The 21,586-nt window shown below is 39.6% G+C and overlaps 1 protein-coding gene across 1 annotated transcript in view; it reads right to left on the bottom strand.

Annotated features, from left to right (window-relative positions):
- Positions 1-21,586, bottom strand: part of bmp6 (bone morphogenetic protein 6) — a 133,074-nt gene that overhangs the window by 80,037 nt on the left and 31,451 nt on the right. Inside the window, exon 4 of the mRNA XM_043688583.1 lies at positions 2,193-2,385. Coding sequence (XP_043544518.1) covers positions 2,193-2,385 — 193 coding nt within the window. The remainder of the gene's footprint in view (positions 1-2,192; positions 2,386-21,586) is intronic.

Below are 21,586 nucleotides of genomic sequence, written 5' to 3'. Positions count from 1 at the left end.
TATAGCACTCTTTGTTTCCAACAATCGTCAATACATAGAAGTAAACTGGTCTCAAAAGAGAAATATAGTCATGCATCAAAAACATTTTCTGACTGTTTACTGTTATCTTCAAAGTTACTTTTGCTTCCTTACCAGTGCACAGTTCTCGATCAAAAGACAGAGGGACCTTTTCCTTCTAAAGAATTGCAGGAGAATCTTTCAGAGATCCATAAACTCAAACCTTTCCTTCACTTGCCTCCACCAACCACCACTCAACTTCATACCCCTCCCACATGTTCACTGGAATTTCAGGTCCTTCAATCTTTCACTAAGAAAGTCCCTCAGTTGAATGGCAAGATCGGATAAATTGCCTGGTCAACCATATGTTACGAATTTCTTTTTAAATTGCTGTAAGGTTTTAACAAAAGAAATTGTTTAAAAAAAAATCATTCATGCACCATGCATTGATCTAGAAAATTAAGATAGAGCTTTGAGCAAATGGAACATGCCCTAGTCCAGGCTACTGGGTAAGCCTTTAGCCTTCATTGCAAACATTTAGCAAAAACAGGGATAAGTTATTCATTGTTAAAATTGCAGTCATGTTTTTGAATAGTTTTGAAATTGGTCTAAAACTTTATTAGAAATTTTAATTACTGCAAGGAGAAATAAAGAGAAACTCATGACAGATCTGTCAGCGTGTAAGAGATACACACAGGTTACTCTCAGTCAAACAGCACCAAAACACACCTTTCGGTCCAACTAGCCCACGAGGACCATGTTCCCCAACCAAACTTGCCCCACTTGCCTGTGTTTGGCCCTTATCCCTCCAAACCTTTCCTATTCACGTAATTATCCACCAAATGCTTTTTGAATGTTGTAACTGTACCTGGACCCATCACTTCCTCAGGCAATTCATTCCACACACGAACCAGTGTGTAAAACAAATAGTTGCCCCTCATGTCCTTTTTTAAATCTTTCTCCTCACACCTTAAAAATATGCTGCCTAGTTTTGAATTCCCTCACTCTCGGGAAAAGACCCTTGCTGTTCATGTTATACAGTAATAAAAGGATTCCAATTCCCTTTTCTGACATCATGTACTTGCACATATTTCAGTTTTCTCAGCCACAGGATTTTTTGGGTAACCTCAAGAAAATTGTGCTGAGTTGATTGTGCTTTACATCTCTTACCACACACTGGCAATGATTTTTTTTTGCGCACTCACCTCTCTGAAACAGATTGTTAAAAACATATTACAAAATCCAGGACATCCATAAAAGTGATTCTGAACTGCATTCTTTCATTAGAATAAAGCAAACCTACAACTTTGCAAAAACAAAACATTTTCTGGCACAGCATTTCCAGAGCTCTGCACAGTCAAAACAAATTGCACTAAATTACATCAAGCCACACCTTTCATGCTTACAAATCATAACCGTTTCTTGAAAGTTATCCTTTTGGATTAACTGTTATTTGAAATTTAAAACTGCTCATCCAAAGGAATGAAGTCAACCTTTAAAACAAAACTATTAATAAAATTATAAAACCTTAATTTCATGAGCAATTAAGAACTGCTTCCTTTGGCCAGAATATACAGGCCTGCCTGTCAACTGTAATTATTACTTGTTTGAGAACACGGAGACATGTTCCTGGAAGATCCTGCTTGCTTTCAAATTGCACGCACCCAATTCTAGGCCCCCTGGCAGCACCATATTAAGAGTTTAGACTCTGAAAACGCCCATCATTGCTTGGAATAGAACAAACCTTACAAACAATACAAGACTTAACTGATATATTGGAGCAGTGTGCTCTTACCTGGAATCCATTGTACAAGGCAACAATTGATAATGTAATGCAAAACAAACACTTGGAGGAATGTGACATATGGCTTCACAAGTTAAGACAGAAAAGTTCAAACAGGTTTTACACTTCGGACAGGAATTACTTTTTAAGTAGATTTTCAGATTGCAGTGGATTGATAGTCTTAAACCCTGCATCATCTCAACAGAGAGAAGCTCATGAACAAAATAAGCAGGAAACCATTGTCCTGGGGACCAGCCATTAAAAGCAATGATAGAAAGCGAAGGTCAGAGTTAGACCAGGCCAACACACATTTGGGAAAGTTGCAGGATATTAGAACGTGCCCAATTCAAAAACTTTGGGGTGTGGGGTGGGGAGGAGAGGAGAGTATGTTACTGTCCAAGTCTGCTCTCACCTGTTGATATTCTCATGGAGCACCTGGTAGATGCTGATCTGAAATGTTTCATTTTCGAAATGCCTTCTCACCCACTCCTTGTAAATCCGAAATTCTGCTGCAGTGACAGCCTCTCCTTCTGGAATTTGGGACAGGTTAAATTTGTACTCTTGGTGATGTGGTTGGTAGAGAGCAAAGCCCTTTTCATGTTCAACTGCAGAAAGGAGGAAGAAAAAGTCACAAACTTAAGAAATTGGAAATTCAAAAACTGTCAGCATTTCACAGTACCATATTTGCATACCAAACTCCCAAGAAAGGCCAATATCCCAATATCCCAAACTCCCAATATCAAACAAAGTCATTTTTATTTCTTCAAATCTAAATTCATGATGCGATAGCACTTAACCTCAAGTATGGTAGAGATAAACTCTGATAACGTTCCTGTGCTGGCACAGAAAAGTCATTTAGCAACACTCACGTCATCCGTATAGCAGCAGCTGCATCAGTTAATGGATGACAAGCACACAGCCTTCATTATGTCACTGAGCACAGCAAAAAGGAAGAAACTTCTCACGCTCAGAATTAAATTTCTCTTTATCCTTGCCCTTTTGTTACTTTACCAGAATCGTCAAGTCCTTGTTGCAAAACTCTTCCTTCAGATTGTTACTGCCTTGGTGGCTTGACAACAAGTGATTTAACAGTCAAAATGTGCATGAGCTGTCAGAAAACAATAAAAAGACACACACATGGGAGGTCATAGGACAGTCTATGCACAGAGAGTGCAGAATTATATAAAATACTTGTTCATCTTATCATGCCTCTTTATTTCACGTGGTTAGTTTGGCTTTGAGGAAAAACAAAGTGCAATGCTCTCAACAAAAGTTCCAAGAACTTGTATTCATATCACACCTTTAACATTAAAATGTCCTGAGATAATACTAAAGGGAAATGGAAACAAAGCTATAAAATTAAAGGGATGACTAAAAGTACAGTTCTAAAAACAATTCAAGAAAGCTTCCTCGAAACCGAACTTAACCAACGAACTAATGGATTTTCATTCACGTCTCGCTTTGAGAGGAGTCTGACTACGAAAAAAAAACATTTGTTACAATGTGAGAAAGACACAGCAGAATAATTCTGGTTCTCCCATAAGATAGTGAAAACTTTATCTACAAGCACTTACAGGAATGTGCAAATCTAGTTTTATAAAGACCATTTTCCAGAGTTAAATTTGGTGGGCTGTCTTCTAATTCACATTTCCAATCTAAACTTCTCTGGGGCACAGGCACTCAAAACATGACGTTCCGACACTCAATTTCAGTCAGCGCCACACACTGAGTAAACCATGGGTTTACTTGGAAAAAAAATTGAATAAGGCCAAAAACATTGCGTGATTTGAGTGGATGACAAATAAACACTCAAGTGTGAGTAATATTCAGTGATAGACAAAAAGCATCTTCGGATGCAACTGTCCATCATTGTAATGGTAGGAGTGACATTATAATGTACTTGAGAGGGTAAAAATCCCATCTTTACACAGAGAACATGCTCCCCATCATATGGTGTGGCACTGCTTGTGCTCAATGGGCCACATGCAGAACAAGTCCAGCTGCTTAAAGTCAAGCAGCCACAGAAGGCTCTGGGCCATCAACAGCAAACGAGTTAAAACAAAGGTAACATCAGGACTCACTTTACTATTATCAAGATGACAGGGGACCAATCTTTGTTATCAATCCTGATATCATGAAACTGAAGGCACTGAACACAGCAAAGACCATGGGCTCTGACAACATTCCAGTTGTATGAGTGAAGGAAAAAAGGTGATTCAAACTATACAGGGCCCCTAGTGAAGTCTTTGCAGCATAGTTAAAAGCTGACACCTATCTGACAATGTCAAATATTGTCCAGATACATGCTTTCAACAAAGGACACAATCTATTCTAGTTCAATTCTCAGCCTATCAGGCTAAACTCAACTGTCAAACTGATGGATAGTGTCATCAACTATGACACAAATAGCACTTGCACATTAACAATCTACTTGACGCTCAGTTCAGCTTTATCCAGAATCACTGGCTGCTAAACTCAACATATAGTTTGCCCAAACAAGGAGAAAAGTACTGAATTCAACACGTGAGTGGAGAGGAATGCCCTTGACGTTATTGTGGCATTTGACAGAGTATGGTACAAAGGAGCCTTAGTAAAACTGGAATCAAGAGAAAGCTCTCATGACTAGAAACAGAACTGGAATACTGTGACTGCACTAACTCAGCTCCTGACTCTCCAAAGCCTGTCCACCATCCAGAAGGCACAAGTCAGGAGTATGATGGAATACTCCCCACTTGACTGGATGAGTGCAGCTCCAATACTCAAGCTGCTTGACATCATCTAAGTCAACAGTTTCTTTGGATCAATACCACATCTAGGTTAAACATTTATTAACTCCATTCATGATACATAGTGGTAGTGGTGTATACAATCTACAAGGGCACTCCAGCAATCTGCTCAGTTTGTTTCAAAACCAGATATATCCACCATCGAGAAGGACAAGGATATCAGATACATGGGAATACCATCACTCCCCTCCATATCCTGATTTGGGGCAGTACTTTTCCTTCACTGTCACTGGACCAAAGTCCCTCACAATCAGCACCATAAGTATACCTACATTATACAGACTGCAGCCATTCAATTCTGTGGCTCATCAATATCCCAATGGCAATAAAGGGACTGGCACCAAATGCCAATGTTATCATCCATGTTCAGATCCTAAGAATGAATGTTCAAAAGCTGCATTACTTTTGCACTAACTCAATTGTTGAGGTTGTACAGGACATTGGTGATTTCTCTTTTGGAGTACTGTGCAGGTCTGGTCGCCCTGTTATAGGAACGATATTATTGAATTGGAGAGGATTCAGAAAAGACTTACTGGAATGTTGCCAGGAAGGGAGGGTTTGAGATATAAAAATAGACTGGAAAGGCTGGGACTTCTTTTTTCACTGGAGCGTATGAGGTTGAGGGGTGACCTTAGAGGTTTGTAAAATCATGAGGAGCATCGATAAGGTGAATGACAAGGGTCTTTTTTTTTTAGAGTGGGAGGAGTTCAAAACTAGGGGGCACATTTAAGGAGAGAGAAGACAGATTTAAAAAGGGCAAGGGATAACTTTCTTTAAAAAAAGTGGTTTGTGTGTGGAATGAACTGCCAGAAAAGTGGAGGATACAGATACAGTAACAAATTTAAAAGACATTTAGATAGTACTGTACATGAATAAGAAAGGTTTGGAGGGATATGGGCCAAATGCAGGCAGGTGTGACTAGTTTAGTTTGGGAACTTGGATCACTTGGATCAGTCCACTCAGATCAGGGAAGATTATGCATAAAACACCAGTTAGATTGCAACTACAGTACTGCCCCAGTTCTGGTCACTGCACAGTGGGAAAGATGTGATTTCACTCAATATGGTACAGAGTGGATGTACAAGGATGTTGCCTACAATTATAAGGAATTGAGAGTCTGAGGCTGTTTTCTTTGGACTAGAGGTGGCTAAGGAGATAATTAATAAAGACATAAGGAATTATTGGGACTATGATAGGAATAGTACACATTCTAATTTACAGTTTTAGCTGAAAGATCAATAATTAGGGAGATTAGACTTCAAATTGGAAGAGGAATTGGGAGTTGTATTTCTCACTCCAGAGGGTGGAAGTGGTCTGGTAGGTTACTGCCTCAAATGATAATACAGCAAGCAAACTCACGTGGCATTTAAAAAAAAAAATTTAATAGATGTTTAAAGGACTACTAATCAACTAGGTGACTGATCAGAGCTGAAGATGGGATAAGATTGTCCATGGGTTAGCCATGGAAGCTGTGGGCCAAATAACTACTTTTCTGTGCCTCAAGTATTTTTGCTCCTGTTGGTTCATGAGAAATAGAGTAAAGGCAGTTAAAATGCATTTTTAGAAGACATTTTAATAGAGTACCTTAAAAGATGTTTGCTCTGAACATTCAGATGTATGAAATAAAGAGGAAATATTACAAATGGATGCTAAATTGATTGATGGACAAGAATATTACAATCCAGGCAAATTCTGTCAGGATGTCAGGCCATTTAAGACAGAAATTAGAGATTTTTAAAATTGCCATCACAATCTGAAGTTCATTTAATCTTCTATATATTTACTTAAAATAAATACCACATTAACTTGTTTCACTTCCTTATCTGAACTCTAGTCTGATAAAAAAAAGTGTACCTTTCTATTCTTTCCAATTAAAGAAATAGCTTTACAATATTATCACTCATAATCAGGTGTGCTGGATAAGATATCTTATCATTGGTGCACTTTCCCAGTCTTCAGCCAGAGAGCCCACCAACAATAAATGTTTCAGGAATTTTAAAAGGTGCAAATGCACTTTAATTACAATGCAGGAGAAAAACGGTGTTTTTTTTCGGAATGTGTACAACATAAAATCAGGAGCCAGAATCCAAACTGGTACCTAGGCAAAAGGGATTTCCTGGGAAAGTCACAGTCTCAATGCCTTGATACTTTGTAATCAACTTGCTCAGAGATGTTGGAGCAGATGGGGCTTGAGCCTGGATCTCCAGGCTTAGAGATAGGGACACTACCACTTCTCCACAACTGCCCCCAAGTCTCAATGCCTTCCTCATCCTCCACGTGGTACCAGCTATGGCTCAACTGGTACCAATGTCTTCAAGTCAAAAAAGTTGCAAATTTGGCACAAAATCTAACATAACATTCCCACATTACAAAAACAGAGTGCTGCACTGTCAGAGGTGCCATTGACCAACAATGTAATTTAAGCAGAGACCCTAGGTTCCTGCTCAAGTGGATGTAAACAGTCCCACAGTGCTGGAAGAATAACAATGGAGTTCTTTCCAGCATTCTGACCAACATTTACTACTAAAACAATGCTAAAAAACAGATCTTGTTATTTATCTCATTATTGCTCACAGGACCTTATTATGTGCAAATTCGTTATTGTATTCCCTCAATTACAAGTGACAATACCTCAAAATATATTTCACAGGTTGCAAAGCTCTTTGGATCATCCCTTTCTCTCACTCTCTCGGTGTAAAATCAAAATTGCTAAAATCAGTTAATGCTCAATGTGAAATAAGGGTCACAGACAACTCATTAAAAACATTGCAATAAAAACAGATTGCGTTTGGTAGAAAATAGATTTAATCAATGTTACTTCTAAAAGCAAATAAAGTATGAATGTTGTAAATTTTAAACATAGAAAATGCAGAAAATATTCAGGTATTTGCAGAGACAGCAAAAAGAGTTAACATTGTACAATGATCTTTCCATACTGTCATGAGCCTTACATCATGAACAAAAATAAAATTTAATGCAATATCATTGACCACGTTAATTGTGTCTCCACAGATGCTGTCTGTCCTTAGTATTTCCAGATTTTTGCATTAACTTTCCAGCCTTTGTAGTATCCTACTTCCATTTCCTTCTTTCATATGGTTCAATGCTCAAACTTCACATAAGTTACGAGTGCACTGGGTGAAAAAGCGTAAACACTAAATTACATTGTTGGTTGCATGAAAAATAGTTATAAAATGAAAAACAAACCCATCATCAAAATCTCTGCAACTAGCACGCAGCCAAGATCTAATTTAAGTGAAAAACCATTTTATCTCTAGATAAATAAAAGCAAAAATATAAAGATAAAGCTCAAACAAAGGCCAACTCTTAAAATACTGAAAATGACTAGATTTGTAAAACATAATGAAAGATGATTTAGGAAAAATATATAGACCAGACAATTGAGTAACTCAAATTCAATTTATTAATTCACGTAATTATGTCGTTCAGTTTGGTTTGTCAATTAACCCAAAAAAAAAGAATGTTAAGATTTGAAAGCCCAATCTGGGCAACATATGGGCTAATTCCACACTGGAACCACCTCAGTCTCAGCTGAAATGTATTTGAAGCCCAGAGTGCTTGGGAGCAGTTTACTTTTTACAGCCTAGTTTTAAACTTAGCAAAAAGGTTTGAAAAGGATGAGATGTAATTTTTTTAAGACTAGTATTACATTGGGCTTTTAACACCAACTCACTAAAAGGTTTTGAAAGCAAGTGCAAACTTTGAAGTGACTTTATGAATATCACTACAACAGTGTCAGACTGCTGGAAGCAAATTCATGAGACTTTAGAAATGGGGGTGGTCACTTTCTTATTAGGCTAAACAGTAGGACAAAAAAGCATACATTGTGTGCTGGCTTCTGGCTAATTTTAGTATCACATGCACCCTTCAAAGCTCCAAGATAAGGTAGAATGCAAATTAAAAGCTTTCTGGAAAATGTTTACAGGATAACTTTATTGGGAGTGGGAGCTCATCTGAGCTATTGGTTATATAATGTCTATCCCAAGCACATGATAAATGTGCCTCGGGGTTAAGGGCAGTTGGTTGCAGGGGGTGGGGGTTAGAGAGAAGAAGATGTAACCATTTCTACAATGTTTATGCAGTTGTAGAATTTTTTAAAAAAAGCTCAATCAATTTGAAGCAGACAGCACGTTTACAATTTTGCAAAGTCATATACAACTTCAAAGTTCGAAAATGCAATTGAAATAACAATGAAGATTTTTCTCTCATTCCTCAGATTGGTGCGCGCCCTGGCTTCCTGTATTGATTATGAGCCAGAGACTCTAGGTTTGGCAAAACACTTTTTTTTTGGGGTGGGGGGTGGTGTTGTGGTGGCAGCGGCAGCAAGAGTTAATCATCATCATCATAGAATCCCGACAGTGTGGAAACAGGCTATTTGGCCCATCAAGTCCACACTGATCCTCCAAACAGTAACCCACCTAGACCCATTCCCTTACCCAATTGCTCTAAATTTCACCTCGACTAATCCACCTAACCCACACACCCCTGAACACTATGGGCAATTTAGCATGGCCAATTCGTCTAACCTGCACATCTTTAGACTGTGGGAGGAAACCGGAGCACCCAGAGGAAACCCACGCAGACACAGGAAGAATGTACAAATTCCACACAGAGAGTCACCCGAGGCTGGAATCGAACCCAAGTTCATGATGCCGTGAGGCAGCAGTGCTAACCACTGAGCCACCGGAGTAATTTTTTTTTACAAAATTAAAATACTGCAGATTCTGGAAATAAAAACAAAGTATCAGAGATAATTACAATCACTTAATCTGAACTATCACATCTTTTCTACCCTGACACTCTACATCCCAACAACCCCACCCCCCCTCCCAAAACTCTAGCATAAATGCTGCCCCCTCCACACATCACATCAGCTAGGATGAAGAGTCATCTAGACTCAAGGTGTTACCTTGCTCTCTTCTCCATGATGCTGCCTGATCCTCTGTGATCTCCAAACTTTGTTGTTTTCAGTGCAGGAGATACTCAGCAGGTCTGGCAGCATACATTGAGAGAGAAATACTTTAAATGATTAGAGTCAGATATGACATTCTTTGGAATGTTGCAAAGCAGTGCCTACTAGAGTTGCCAGATAAATTACTCACTGCAGGATTCCTAGATTCTGACCTGCTCTTGTAGCCACGGTATTTATAGGGGCAGCTCAGTTCAATTTTTCATCTACGCTGACCCCCTGGTTGATCATAGTAGATGATTCAATAATGGTAGTCCCACTGAATGTTAAATGACAAGGAATAGATTCTCTCCTGTTGGAGAGTGTCGTTACCTGACACTTTTATGGCATGAATGTTACTTACCACTTATTAGCCCAAGCTTAAGTGTTGCTCTGGTCTTACTACACATGGGTACAGAATACTTCAGTATGGGGAGTCGAGAATGGTGCTGCACATTGTGCAGTGAACATTTCCAGTTCTGACCTTGTAATGGAGGGATAGTCATTGATGGAGCAGCAAAGATGGTTGGGCCTCGGGCATTATGCTGAGGAACACTTGCTGAAATCCCTTGGAGCTGAGATAACCAAGGTCCAACAACCATAGCCATTTTCCTACGACTCCAAACAGTGGAGAGAATATGCTCCCACCACCCCACCAATCCAGTGACGCGAGTTTTGTTAGAGCTCCTTGGTTCTACACTTGCTCAAACACATCCTTGACATCAATGATAGGTCACTCTCCCTTAATCTCTCGAACATAAGGCATTGTTGATTAATGACCTGTGATAATTTGTCATCGATTAGGTATGACAGGATTATAAATAGGCTCGGGAGCCACAGGGAAATGGTGGCAAGAAAGGTTGGAATTACAGTGGGCATCACTGGTTCTTCAGTTCTGCCTCTTATCAGGACACCAAACTGAGTCGGACAGATCCGGAAATTCACCACATGAACAAACTCCCATGCAGCTGAATGGAACCACCACCTCCCTGACTACACTGAGAAGCAGAAAGCATCATTAATGTTAACCACTACAATCTCACATTAACCTGTTCCTTCAGAAAAAGTGAGTACAGACAGAGCTAAAATTTTTGCTGTTGCATTTCCCCCTATTTAACATAACTTTTAGTATGCAGAAAAAGGGAGCATCCATTCATTGATAGAACAGCTTGAGGGGATAAACGACCTCCTGTTTTAAAAGGTTTGCCTTTAAAATTTAGTTGGAGAACAAAACAGTCAGGGAACCAGTACCACCATCTGCTGCAGTGACAATTACTAACACTTATTATTTAAATTTTGTTAACAGCAGGATGATTGACTACAGTTCTGATGCCTTCTCACTCCCGGATATGAAGTCTAAAACACTCCTACAGCTGACTGATAATACATTCAGTGACGTTACGCAAATTTACTGACACACGCTTCATAAATGTGCTCAGGTTCATCTAGAGACATTATGCTAATTATTCTGTCAGACAAAAATCTCACTGATGCAAGTGTCAACAAAGACACTTTACAGATTGGTATATGCAAAACAGATGTTCAACTGGGAACAGAGAAATCTGGGGAGGTGGAGCTGACTTCTCAGTTAAAGTAATGGATTTTGAGGAGCATCTTAAAAAGGAGAGACAAATAGATTCATTCAAGGTAATAATTTCGGAGTAGGCCTTCTGACTGAAAGATTTGGTGCGAGTCATGAGACAATGGGATGGATGAAGAGACGTGGGGAAGGAAATTGGATTTATGTAGCACCATTCAAAAGCTCAGAACTTCATAATGTAACACGAGGTAATGTGGCAACCAATTTATACATGGCAAGGTCACTAACGAACACTAATGAAGTGGCCAGCTCAACCATTTTACAAGACGATTGAGGGATAAATGGATGCGTTGTGGTTTTCTTTGAACTGCATGTCCACTTGACACAGCACATGAAAAGATAGCACCTCCCAATTTTGCAATGCTTTCTCAGTATTGGACTCAAGTGCTAGCATACTCTAAATTGTGGCATTAGCTTGGAGTAACAGAGCCAAAGTCGGGAATTGAACCCGGGTCTACAGGCGCTGTGAGGCAGCAGTGCTAACCACTGGGCCACCGTGCCGCCCACAAAGTGCTAGCATACTCTAAATTGTGGCATTAGCTTGGAGTAACAGAGCCAAAACCTGGCAGAATGTTAGTTAAAAGAAGTGAGCAAATAAAAGTTGGGTGCAAGACAAGGAGAAATATCTTGCTGACTACTACAGAGCAGGTTGGGATAAGTCATGAATGGAACTGAAGGCAAAAACAAGAACTTTAAACTTGAGCCATTGACAGCCAGAGACAAAATGGCGAGCAAGCGGATTGGAGTACTCCATCTAAAATGGATTCCAGCTCTTAACTGAACAAATCTTATACCAGTGTGAAAACTGGCCTGAGAGAACCTAACAATGTTTGCTTTTTAACTATGGAGGTCAGTTATAGAAATTACAACTATGCTAGCATAGAGGAAGTGGCAGAGGCTGGTACAATTGCATCATTTAAAAGGCATTTGGATGGGTACATGAATAGGAAGGATTTGGAGGGATGTGGGATGGGTGCTGGCAGGTGGGACTAGTTTTGAGTTGGGATATCTGGTTGGCATGTATGGGTTGGACCAAAGGGCCTGTTTCCATGCTGTACATTTCTAGGACTAAGAAAACAAAATCAGTACACTGATTACACTGGGCAAAGAAAGTTGGAAAGATTTCAGTACAAACACAAGCAAAAGTATTCAAACACCATTTTTCTTTTACGCAGAAATCAATCCAGACAGTGAACCCCAGTGAAGGTTTATCACTGTCTCCTCACTGAAACTTCTCACTAAGCTGGCACTGCTACACCTGGCTTCCTTCTGAAAAGTTTCTGTACCTTCACTAAAAGTCTTTCCTTCAGCTGGTATTTTTCCATGCAACATCAAAAGCAAACTGCAAACTAAATTCACTATTACTTTAACTTCAAAGCAAAGCGTACAAGGTCCCTAAATTAAATTTCCTCCTGAATTTCTTTCACTCGAGTGTTAATGGTACTACCACCACTCCTGGCATACTCACACACTGATTGACTGATGAGAGTTTTTCTATCTCTCCCTGAACCCCTTCTAGATAGGCAACAGCACAATTTGTTCTATCCTTTTCTTAAAAATGCACTAAATCACCAACTCCCCCCACCTCAAATCACATAACTTGACAGTTGTAGCACCTCATTATAAAAAGAGCCTCCAAACCTCCTGGCATTAAGCCCATAAGAACAACTTTAAAAATGAAACTAAAACCATGTCTCCCCCGAACACAAAAAAAATTATTTCAACTTAAAGTTATACATTGCTTCTAACAGTGCAGAAACAGTGAATATACTTAAGGAATAACATTACAACTCGGGTAGTGGAAGAGGCAGATGCTCCTCCAGGAGAAAGAAGGGATCATTGTGATTGAGAGGATGTTAGATTTGAAGCTCTGTCTCAGGTTGAACAAGGTATCTAAGTTGCAAGAAACCCATTTCAACTCAAGAGATGGAATAGGAAAATATGAATATCTACATTTTCAAGTGTTTTCCATTTTAGGTGAGACAGTAACTCAGTTGGAAGCACTTTCTCCTGAGATGCGAGGTTCTCTGTTCAAGTCCTAATCCATGGCTTAAGTGTAAAGGAAGGTTGACACTCCAATGCAGTGCTGAAAGTTGTACTGTTAGATGTGCCACCACTTGGTGGAACTATTAAACTGAGAACCCCATCTACCTGCTCAGGGAAGGGATGGACTATTTTGAAGAAAAGTAAGGGAGTTCTCCCGGACGTCAGGCCAATATTTAACCCTCAATCATCATCACAAAAAGAGGCTATTCAATCCATTATTTTATTTTTCTGTTTTACACCCTGGACTGAAATGGAAAACAGATGGTTTTAGAAACCAAGGATTGCTGCACTTTATAAAATCAAGTAATTAACTCTAGGTATTGTTACATAGCTCCTTGTTCAAACAATTGCAGAAGCCTAATTTGCAGATAAGCTGGAACCAAGGGATGTATACGAATGGAACTTTGGCTGGCAGTAGATAGCGGATTGATAACTGGTCATTAGTCCACAGACCAATGACAAAGGCCTTCACTGCCTGCTAATAACTGTATGATTGGCACCCAGGTAACTGAATAGATTGGGGTCTTTATTTAATTCCCAAAAACCTGGAAGGAGAGGAGCTGTTTTTGCTCTGCAGTGAAAAACATCTCAAACCTGAAGACAGCCAATTTGTTTCCCCTTTCCAATTGCTGCAAGCTGGGACCTTAAGTGAGAGATATTTTACAAGAGTGAACCCGTCATCCTGTCCCCTCTGACAAAAGGAGACCAAGAGATAGCATTCTCATCAACAAAAGCATCTCAGGAATCCCTGCACACAGGGTGCACTGAACTGTGCTCACAGTAGTACCTGCCGCTCATAGCACCATTGATTTTGTTTTGTGTCTGTATATGTAGTGGACAATTAGAGTTTTATCGAGTAGGGACACATGTCGATGGTTTATAATTGCTTATCTGTGGCTACGGAGTCTATTTATTTGTAATAATTAGTAATTTTTTATTAAGCATCAGAGACCTGCTTTATATCAACCTGGGTATGAAGGACAAGTGAGGAATTCAGTGTACTTTTGAAAAATGTTTTAGCATTGTGAAAACTTAAGCAATATCATAGCTTGATTCAAAAGTCACAACTCCAGTGAGGTATAACATTGTAATGTTAAAAGATTAAACTGGAATATCTCTCTGGACATTAACGTAACATTAAAGGGTTACACTGCACCAACTGAACATTCTGGAAATGGGTAGGGACAGCATTCATGTAGGAATGCAGACACCTCCTAAACATTTAGACAATCATTTGCTACTACTCCCCTACTATTATCAAATCAGACTATCATTCAATCTCTTCCATTCAGAAATGCTTTCATAGCCATCCCCTGAAGCTAGGCATGTCACACTTAATGTCTAGGGCAGACCTGGGCATTTTACGGCCCGCGGGCCACATCCGGCCCTTTGGTCGTTCCTGTCTGGCCTGCATGAGGTCAATCTTAAATTAGAACATAAATGAAAAAAATATTTATGGCATGCACACAATACAACTGTGTTGCTTGTGTTTTGAAAAGGATGCTTTTTTATTTACATATGGATGCACATGTGCATGTATGAGCGTGCATGAACAGCTAAAAGTGAGGCTTGCTGGCTCGCTCTCAAAATGTCAGCTCATGCCAAGACAAGTTATGTCATATCCACAAAATCACCAGAAACAGTAAACCCATTTTCTGATGGAGAGTTTATTAAGGAGTGCTTGTTGGACTCTGCAGAACTAATATGCCCGGAGAAAAAGGAGGCAGTTGAGAATGTGCCCCTGTCCCGACACACTAATGAGAAGGATTGGGGATATCATGAGAAATCTGGAGCTTCCGCTACAGCACAGAGTGGTCAACTTTGATGGTTTTTCCTTGGCTTTGGATGAGAGCTGCGACGTACGTGACACAGCCCAGCTACTCATCTTCGTACGTGGGATAACTACAGACTTTAAAATCATGGAGGAGCAGGCAGCCATGCAGTCAATGAAAGAAACAACTGGTAATGATTTGTTCATGGAGGTAAATGCATGTTTGGACATGTTGGGACTAAAATGGGACAAGCTGGCAGGTGTGACAACGGATGGTCGTCCAAATCGAACAGAAAACATGTCGGACACTTAACGAGAATGCAGGATAAAGTGACAGAAATTCAACCTGAACAGAAATTGGTATTTTTGCATTGTATTATACATCAGGAAGTGTTGTGTAAGTCAGTATTAAAAACTAACCATGTGGTTGATGTTGTAACTAAAATAGTTAACTTCATCTGGGCAAGAGCTTTGAATCACAGGCAGTTTGTTGCACTTTTGGAGGAAACTGAGACTGAACATAGGCTACCACACAGCTGTCAGGTGGCTCAGCCTGGGCAAAGTGCTGAAAAGTGTATGGGACCTGAGAGAAGAGAATCGAGATTTGTGTGTGAAGAAAGGGAATGGCATTCCACAGCTTTCAGATGCAGACTGGATTGCAGACCTTGGTTTTGCTGTTGAAGTGACTGCACTTATGAATGAACTAAATGTGAAACTGCAGTGCAAGGGCCTTTTTGTGCATGAAATGTACAACTTGGTGAAAGCTTTTATGAGAAAGTTGCAGCTTCTCTCAAGCCAAATGGAGGACAACATTCTCACCCACTTGCCAACACTGAAGGAAGCTGTACCTTCAGCTGATCACTTCCACAGGTTCTATGTTAGAAGCACTGCATGGTGAATTTTAAAGGCAATTTCAAGACTTTAAAACGGTTGGGAATGAAATGCACATGCTTTTTTCCCCCATTTACATGCAATGTGGAGAATGCACCTAGTGATGTTCAGCTTGAACTCATTGACCTGCAGTCTGACACACTTCTGGCCAGAGTACTTTAGGTCAGTATCACTGCTTGATTTTTACTCTTCCCTCAAAGAGGAGAACTTTCCACACGAGGAGGCATGCTCAGAAGATTCTAGTCCTCTTTGGATCTACCTATATTTGCAAACAGACATTCTCAGTGAAGTTCAACAAATCCAAATACAGATCCTCTATCACTGATGATCACCTCTCAGCTGTCCTTCGCATATCCACCTCAGACATTCAACCAGATTTGAGTGCACTTATTCAAGCCTAAAACAGACTAGAGTTTTCTCACTAAACAAGTGAAATGAACTGAAAAACATTAAAAACACTTATTGCTTTTTGTATAGAGTGGTTTGTTGTTTGTAATACTGAATAATGAAACAACTTTTCATTACTGGTTTGAGATTAACATGTTAAAATAAAATGAAATACTGAAATTGTTTTTACTGTTTATTTCTTCTATATTTCACCTACTCCACAATTTCATATCTTTATTGTAACAGAATATCCTTATTCTTTTGATTATAAGTTTCAGTGCAAAACTATATAATTTAGTACCTTTTACAATGGGAGAAAATTAATACTGAGCAGACTTATGTTCAACATATTGTTGGTTCAGCCCTCCTGCACAACTCAGGTTTCTCATGTAGCCCCTTGGAAGAATTAATTGCTCACCCCTGATCTAGGGGATTCACTGAGTCAGGAAGTTGTTTGCATAACAATTCCCCAGGATTAGGGCATTTACATTTGCATTATCTCGGAGGATGATCTCATCCTACCATTGTACCTGGGGTAACGTGACTGAGAGGGAGTGGCTGGATGTTGTCTCGAGTGACATGTGACTGTGAAGGAGTGACCAGAGTATCTGTGAGCATGACCAACTGACCTGAAGAAGGGAATGTGTTTTCTTTGTTCGGGGCCTCTGACTCGGTTTCGCACACCTGCGAAAAGGGTCAAAGGGGGTCACCTAGCTTGTACAGGCTTTAAAAAACTGAAAATCCAAACCAACTGTTTGCACAAGTTGGTATGCGCGAATTGCATCTCGTGTGTGAAACCTCTGGAAAAGAACCTAATGACATTATCACACTGTTGTTATTTGTGGGAGTTGGCTGCTTGTATCTTGCCTGCCACATTTATTAGATTCAGGAAAAAGTGACTATAACATAATAGAATTCTTCAATGGGATAGGAAGTGAAGTAGTTCAATCCAAAACAAGGATCCTAAATCCAAGCAAAGGAAACTGCACAAGTATGAAGGGTGAGTTGGCTGCATGTTTAACATTATTAAACATCATGGCAGTGGATAAGGAACGCATTGCAACAGTTATACATTTTTTTCACAAAACAACAGGAAAAGTGGGCCCACTATGGCTATCAAAGGAAAATAAGGTTAATGCTCGACACAAAAAAAAATAATATAAGGTTTCTGGAAAAAAGTAGCAACCCTGAGGACTGAGAGCAGTTTCGAATTCACCAAGGTACATGGGAAAAGTAAAATAGAGTACGAAAGTAAACTTGGAAGGAACACAAGAGCAGACTATAAGAGTATACACATATAAAGGAAATGCTTAGTGAAGACAAATGTAAGCTGCTCATAGTTTAAGTGAGAGAATTGCAATGGAAAACACAAGAAATGGCAATTAAATAACTACTTTAATTCAAGTCTTCATAGAAATACTAGGAAGTGAGAGTGTAATGAGAAGGACGAAGTGAAGATGATTAGTAAAGAAAAACGTGTTAGAGAAATTAATGGAACCAAAATCTGATAAATCCCCAGGACTTGATAATCTACATCCCAGGATACTAAAATAGATGTCCATAGAAAGAACGGATACATTCTTTCAGCAGCATCTAGACCAGTCCCAGTTGATTGGAAGGTGGAAAATTAAACCACATTACATCAAAACAAGTGGAGAAAACTAGATTTATGAAAGTGAAAGTGTTTGACAAACCAAATGAATGTTTGAGGATATAGATAGTAAATGAGTGAGAACGAGAGGATGAGGTATGTTTGGATTTTCAGAAAGCTTTTTTGATTGGATTTATTTTGTCACATACACAGTGGAAATTATTGCTTTGTGTTTTCCAGACAAATCATGCCTACCCTGTATATAGGGTAATAGAATTTAGCGTTACAGCTAGCAAGATCAACTCTAATATATGAGAGGTCCATTCACAAGTCTGATAACAGCTGGGAAGCTGTCCTTCAATCTCTTGGTATGTGTTTTCAAACTTTTGTATCTTCTGACTGAGGAAAGCGGGTGGAAGAGAGTATAACCGGGGCGGGAGGGGTCTTTGTTGATGTTGGCTGCTTTCATGAGACAGCAGGAAGTGTAGACAGAGTCAATGGAAGGGAGACTGATTTTCATGACAGAATGGGCTGCATTCACATCGCTGTAATTTCTTGTGGTCTTGGGCAAAGCAGTTGCCAAACCAAGCTGAGACACATCCGGATAGGATGCTTTCTATGGTGCATCTATAAAAATTAAGACCCAGATAACAGGTTAGTGTGTACAAATCAAAGCACATGGGACTGGTGGTAATATACTGGCCTGGATTGAAAATTGGTTAACAGATAGGAAACAGAAATGAATAAAGGGACAGAGAGGTAAAAGGTTTACTAAACTGATTCCTGAAATGGAAGACTCGTTGTAGGCAGTGAGATTGGAACATTTGGGCCTGAATATGTTAGAGTTTAGATGAATAAGGGGACCACATTGAAACATAAAATTCAGACAGGGCTGATCAGACTGGATGCAGGGATGACATTTCCTTAGCCAGGGAGTGCAGAACAAGGGGTCAGGGTCTCAGAATTCACAGTATGCCATTTTGGACTGATAAGGATAGATTTCTTTTTCTCAGACAGCAGTGAACCTGTGGAATTGACTCCTACAAAAAGTCTGTGGAGGATAAGTCACTGAACATATTTAATAATGGAAAAGATAGACTTCTAGAGATTAAAAGGGGTCAACAAGTATGGAGAGAGAGCAGGCTTATGGTGTCAGGGTAGAGGATCAGCTATGATCATATTGAAGGGTTGAGCTACTCTAAGGGCCAAATGGTCTACACTCCTGCTCCTAGTTTCTCTGTTTCTAAACTAGTGGAAACTACACTTCAAAAATACTTAGTCACCTGAAAAGTGCTTTGAGATATCCGAGGAATGCAAGAAGTGTCATACAAATGGGAGTCATTCCTATTTTTCTAGTTTTTTTTTGAAATTACACTAAAATAATTCAGGACAACAGCTTCATTGTATTCAATGAAGTTAGTGAGATGGTTGCTTCAAACGATAGTGACTATAAAAATGCATTGCAAGTCTCAAACATAAAAATAGACTGGACAGCCTCCCCTCTGTAGCAGGGATTAGTAACAGAGAGAAAAAAAATATCAGGACACGCATCAGAAACAGGTTAGTATGCTTTGCAGCTGTTGGAAGAATTTTTAAGTTTGCACACTTTTCAAGGACTGAACTTCAACAAACACTCCCAAGGGTATGTGCCTTTCACTTTGCCAGTCATTAAGACTCTTCAGCGCTCAGCAGACTTGACTGTGCGTCAGTAGACTAAATGGTGTTCAGCTACTCCTTCACCACCCCTTAATTCTTGCTTTAGCTTTCTGGTAAAGGAATACACTAAGCTGTTACTTTAGCAAGTGATATAAAATTTAAATGGGCTTTTACATAACATTTTAAAGTCACTACTTAGTCATAGAGTCCTAGAGACGTACAGCATGGAAACAAACCCTTCAGTCCAACCCGTCCATGCCGACCAGATATCCCAACCCAATCTAGTCCCACCTGCCAGTACCTGGCCCATATCCCTCCAAACTCTTCCTATTCATATACCCACCCAAATGCCTTTAAATGTTGTAAATGTAATAGAACATAGAACATACCAGTGCAGTACAGGCCCTTCGGCCCTCGATGTTGCGCCTCCCTGTCATACTAATCTGAAGCCCATCCCACCTACACTATTCCATGTACGTCCATATGCCTGTCCAACTTAAATGCACTTAAACTTGGCGAATCTACTACCGTTGCAGGCAAAGCATTCCATATCCTTACTACTCTGAGTAAAGAAACTACCTCTGACATCTGTCTTATACCTATCTCTCCTCACTTTAAAACTGTGTCCCCTCGTGTTTGCTGTTCCCATACTTGGAAAAAGGCTCTCCCTGTCCACCTTATCTAACCCTCTGATTATCTTTTTGACAGTTTGACACTGGGGATTCTAACAATTCCAACAAAACTCCAGATATTTCTCTGCCCTGCAACCATGTCTTTTGTTTTGCTCTGTCGGCTTTAATTAAACATTTTTAGAACATTTATTTTTAAAAATTCAACGTTTTTCAATACTCACATGGTTAGTTAGATCACCAGGAACTGCAGCAACTCTAACTGATTAATTATCTAATATTCCTGACAGCATATTAGACTAATTTACACTGTCCACAAGGAACTAAAAAAAAAAAATGCTTCTAGTGACCCCCCAGATTTGGGACCCAGCACTGGATGATTTCAAAATGAACAGATGCAGGTGCATATGCTACAAAAGAACAAAAATATAAATTGACTCATTCTTCAGGCCCTTGCATTGAGTTGAAGCCAAATTACATTCCTACACAAATCTATCTGGTCAACTGAACTTGAACACAGGGAGCTCACCCCCTCCCCCCACCCCTGCCATTCCCCAACACACAATACACATCTATTTATTTTGTGACTTTAAATAATGATCTCACTCACTCAAAAAAATTTATTTTCAATAACACCAGCTGTTATTCATTCCTGTAAAGCCTGAAAAATCAAAGATCATCTCCACAGCCAAAACTTTAATGCTGGATGGATCTCCACAAAGCTCGCCAGATTTGTGTCACTTTTGCATTTAGTCATGCATTGTGCTGGCGATTTGGGACACATTAACACAGGAGTTGATGTTCATCCAGGCAATCTCTCCAATTCACAGCTTCCTTACTTCACTATTTCATATTATAGTATTAAATAGAAAATATATAAGTTCTAAAAATACATAATAAGGCAAAACATGCTAAGGTAGAGGTGATATTTTGAATTACTCCTCCGCAACATTTTGTATTTGGAGTAACATTGGACTAATTATACTGGAAGGGCTTATGCCCAAAATGTCGATTCTCCTGTTCCTTGGACGCTGCCTGACCTGCTGCACTTTTCCAGCAACACATTTTTAAGCTCTGGATCTCCAGCATCTGCAGTCCTCACTTTCTCCTAATTATACTGGAACCCTAAATGGCTGGAAGCGTCAATCCACACCATCTTTCAGTGTGTTACCTACTTTACTTCGAATTCACATTATGGTCTGCAACGATTTTTCCACCTGACTACCTTCAACAACCATAACTAACGTGTGTAACAGGACTTCCCACTTTGACAAATTGGACACTTTTAAATTGAGGCATTACTACTTATTTGTCGCCACATTAATTGTCCAGACACTGGAACCATTGCTAATTGAAAACAGGCAAACACAGTCAATATTGGCATCTGCCTGGCCACTCGCCAATTTACTTGGAACACAAATTTCAGGTGGGAAGAGATTTCCATTCAGCCAACAGGCCTGCTAGGCCTCAGGCCCAACAT

The sequence above is a fragment of the Chiloscyllium plagiosum genome, chromosome 4 (genome assembly GCF_004010195.1).
Source record: "Chiloscyllium plagiosum isolate BGI_BamShark_2017 chromosome 4, ASM401019v2, whole genome shotgun sequence".
NCBI lineage: Eukaryota > Metazoa > Chordata > Chondrichthyes > Orectolobiformes > Hemiscylliidae > Chiloscyllium > Chiloscyllium plagiosum.
This window is presented reverse-complemented; position numbering and strand designations above follow the sequence as displayed.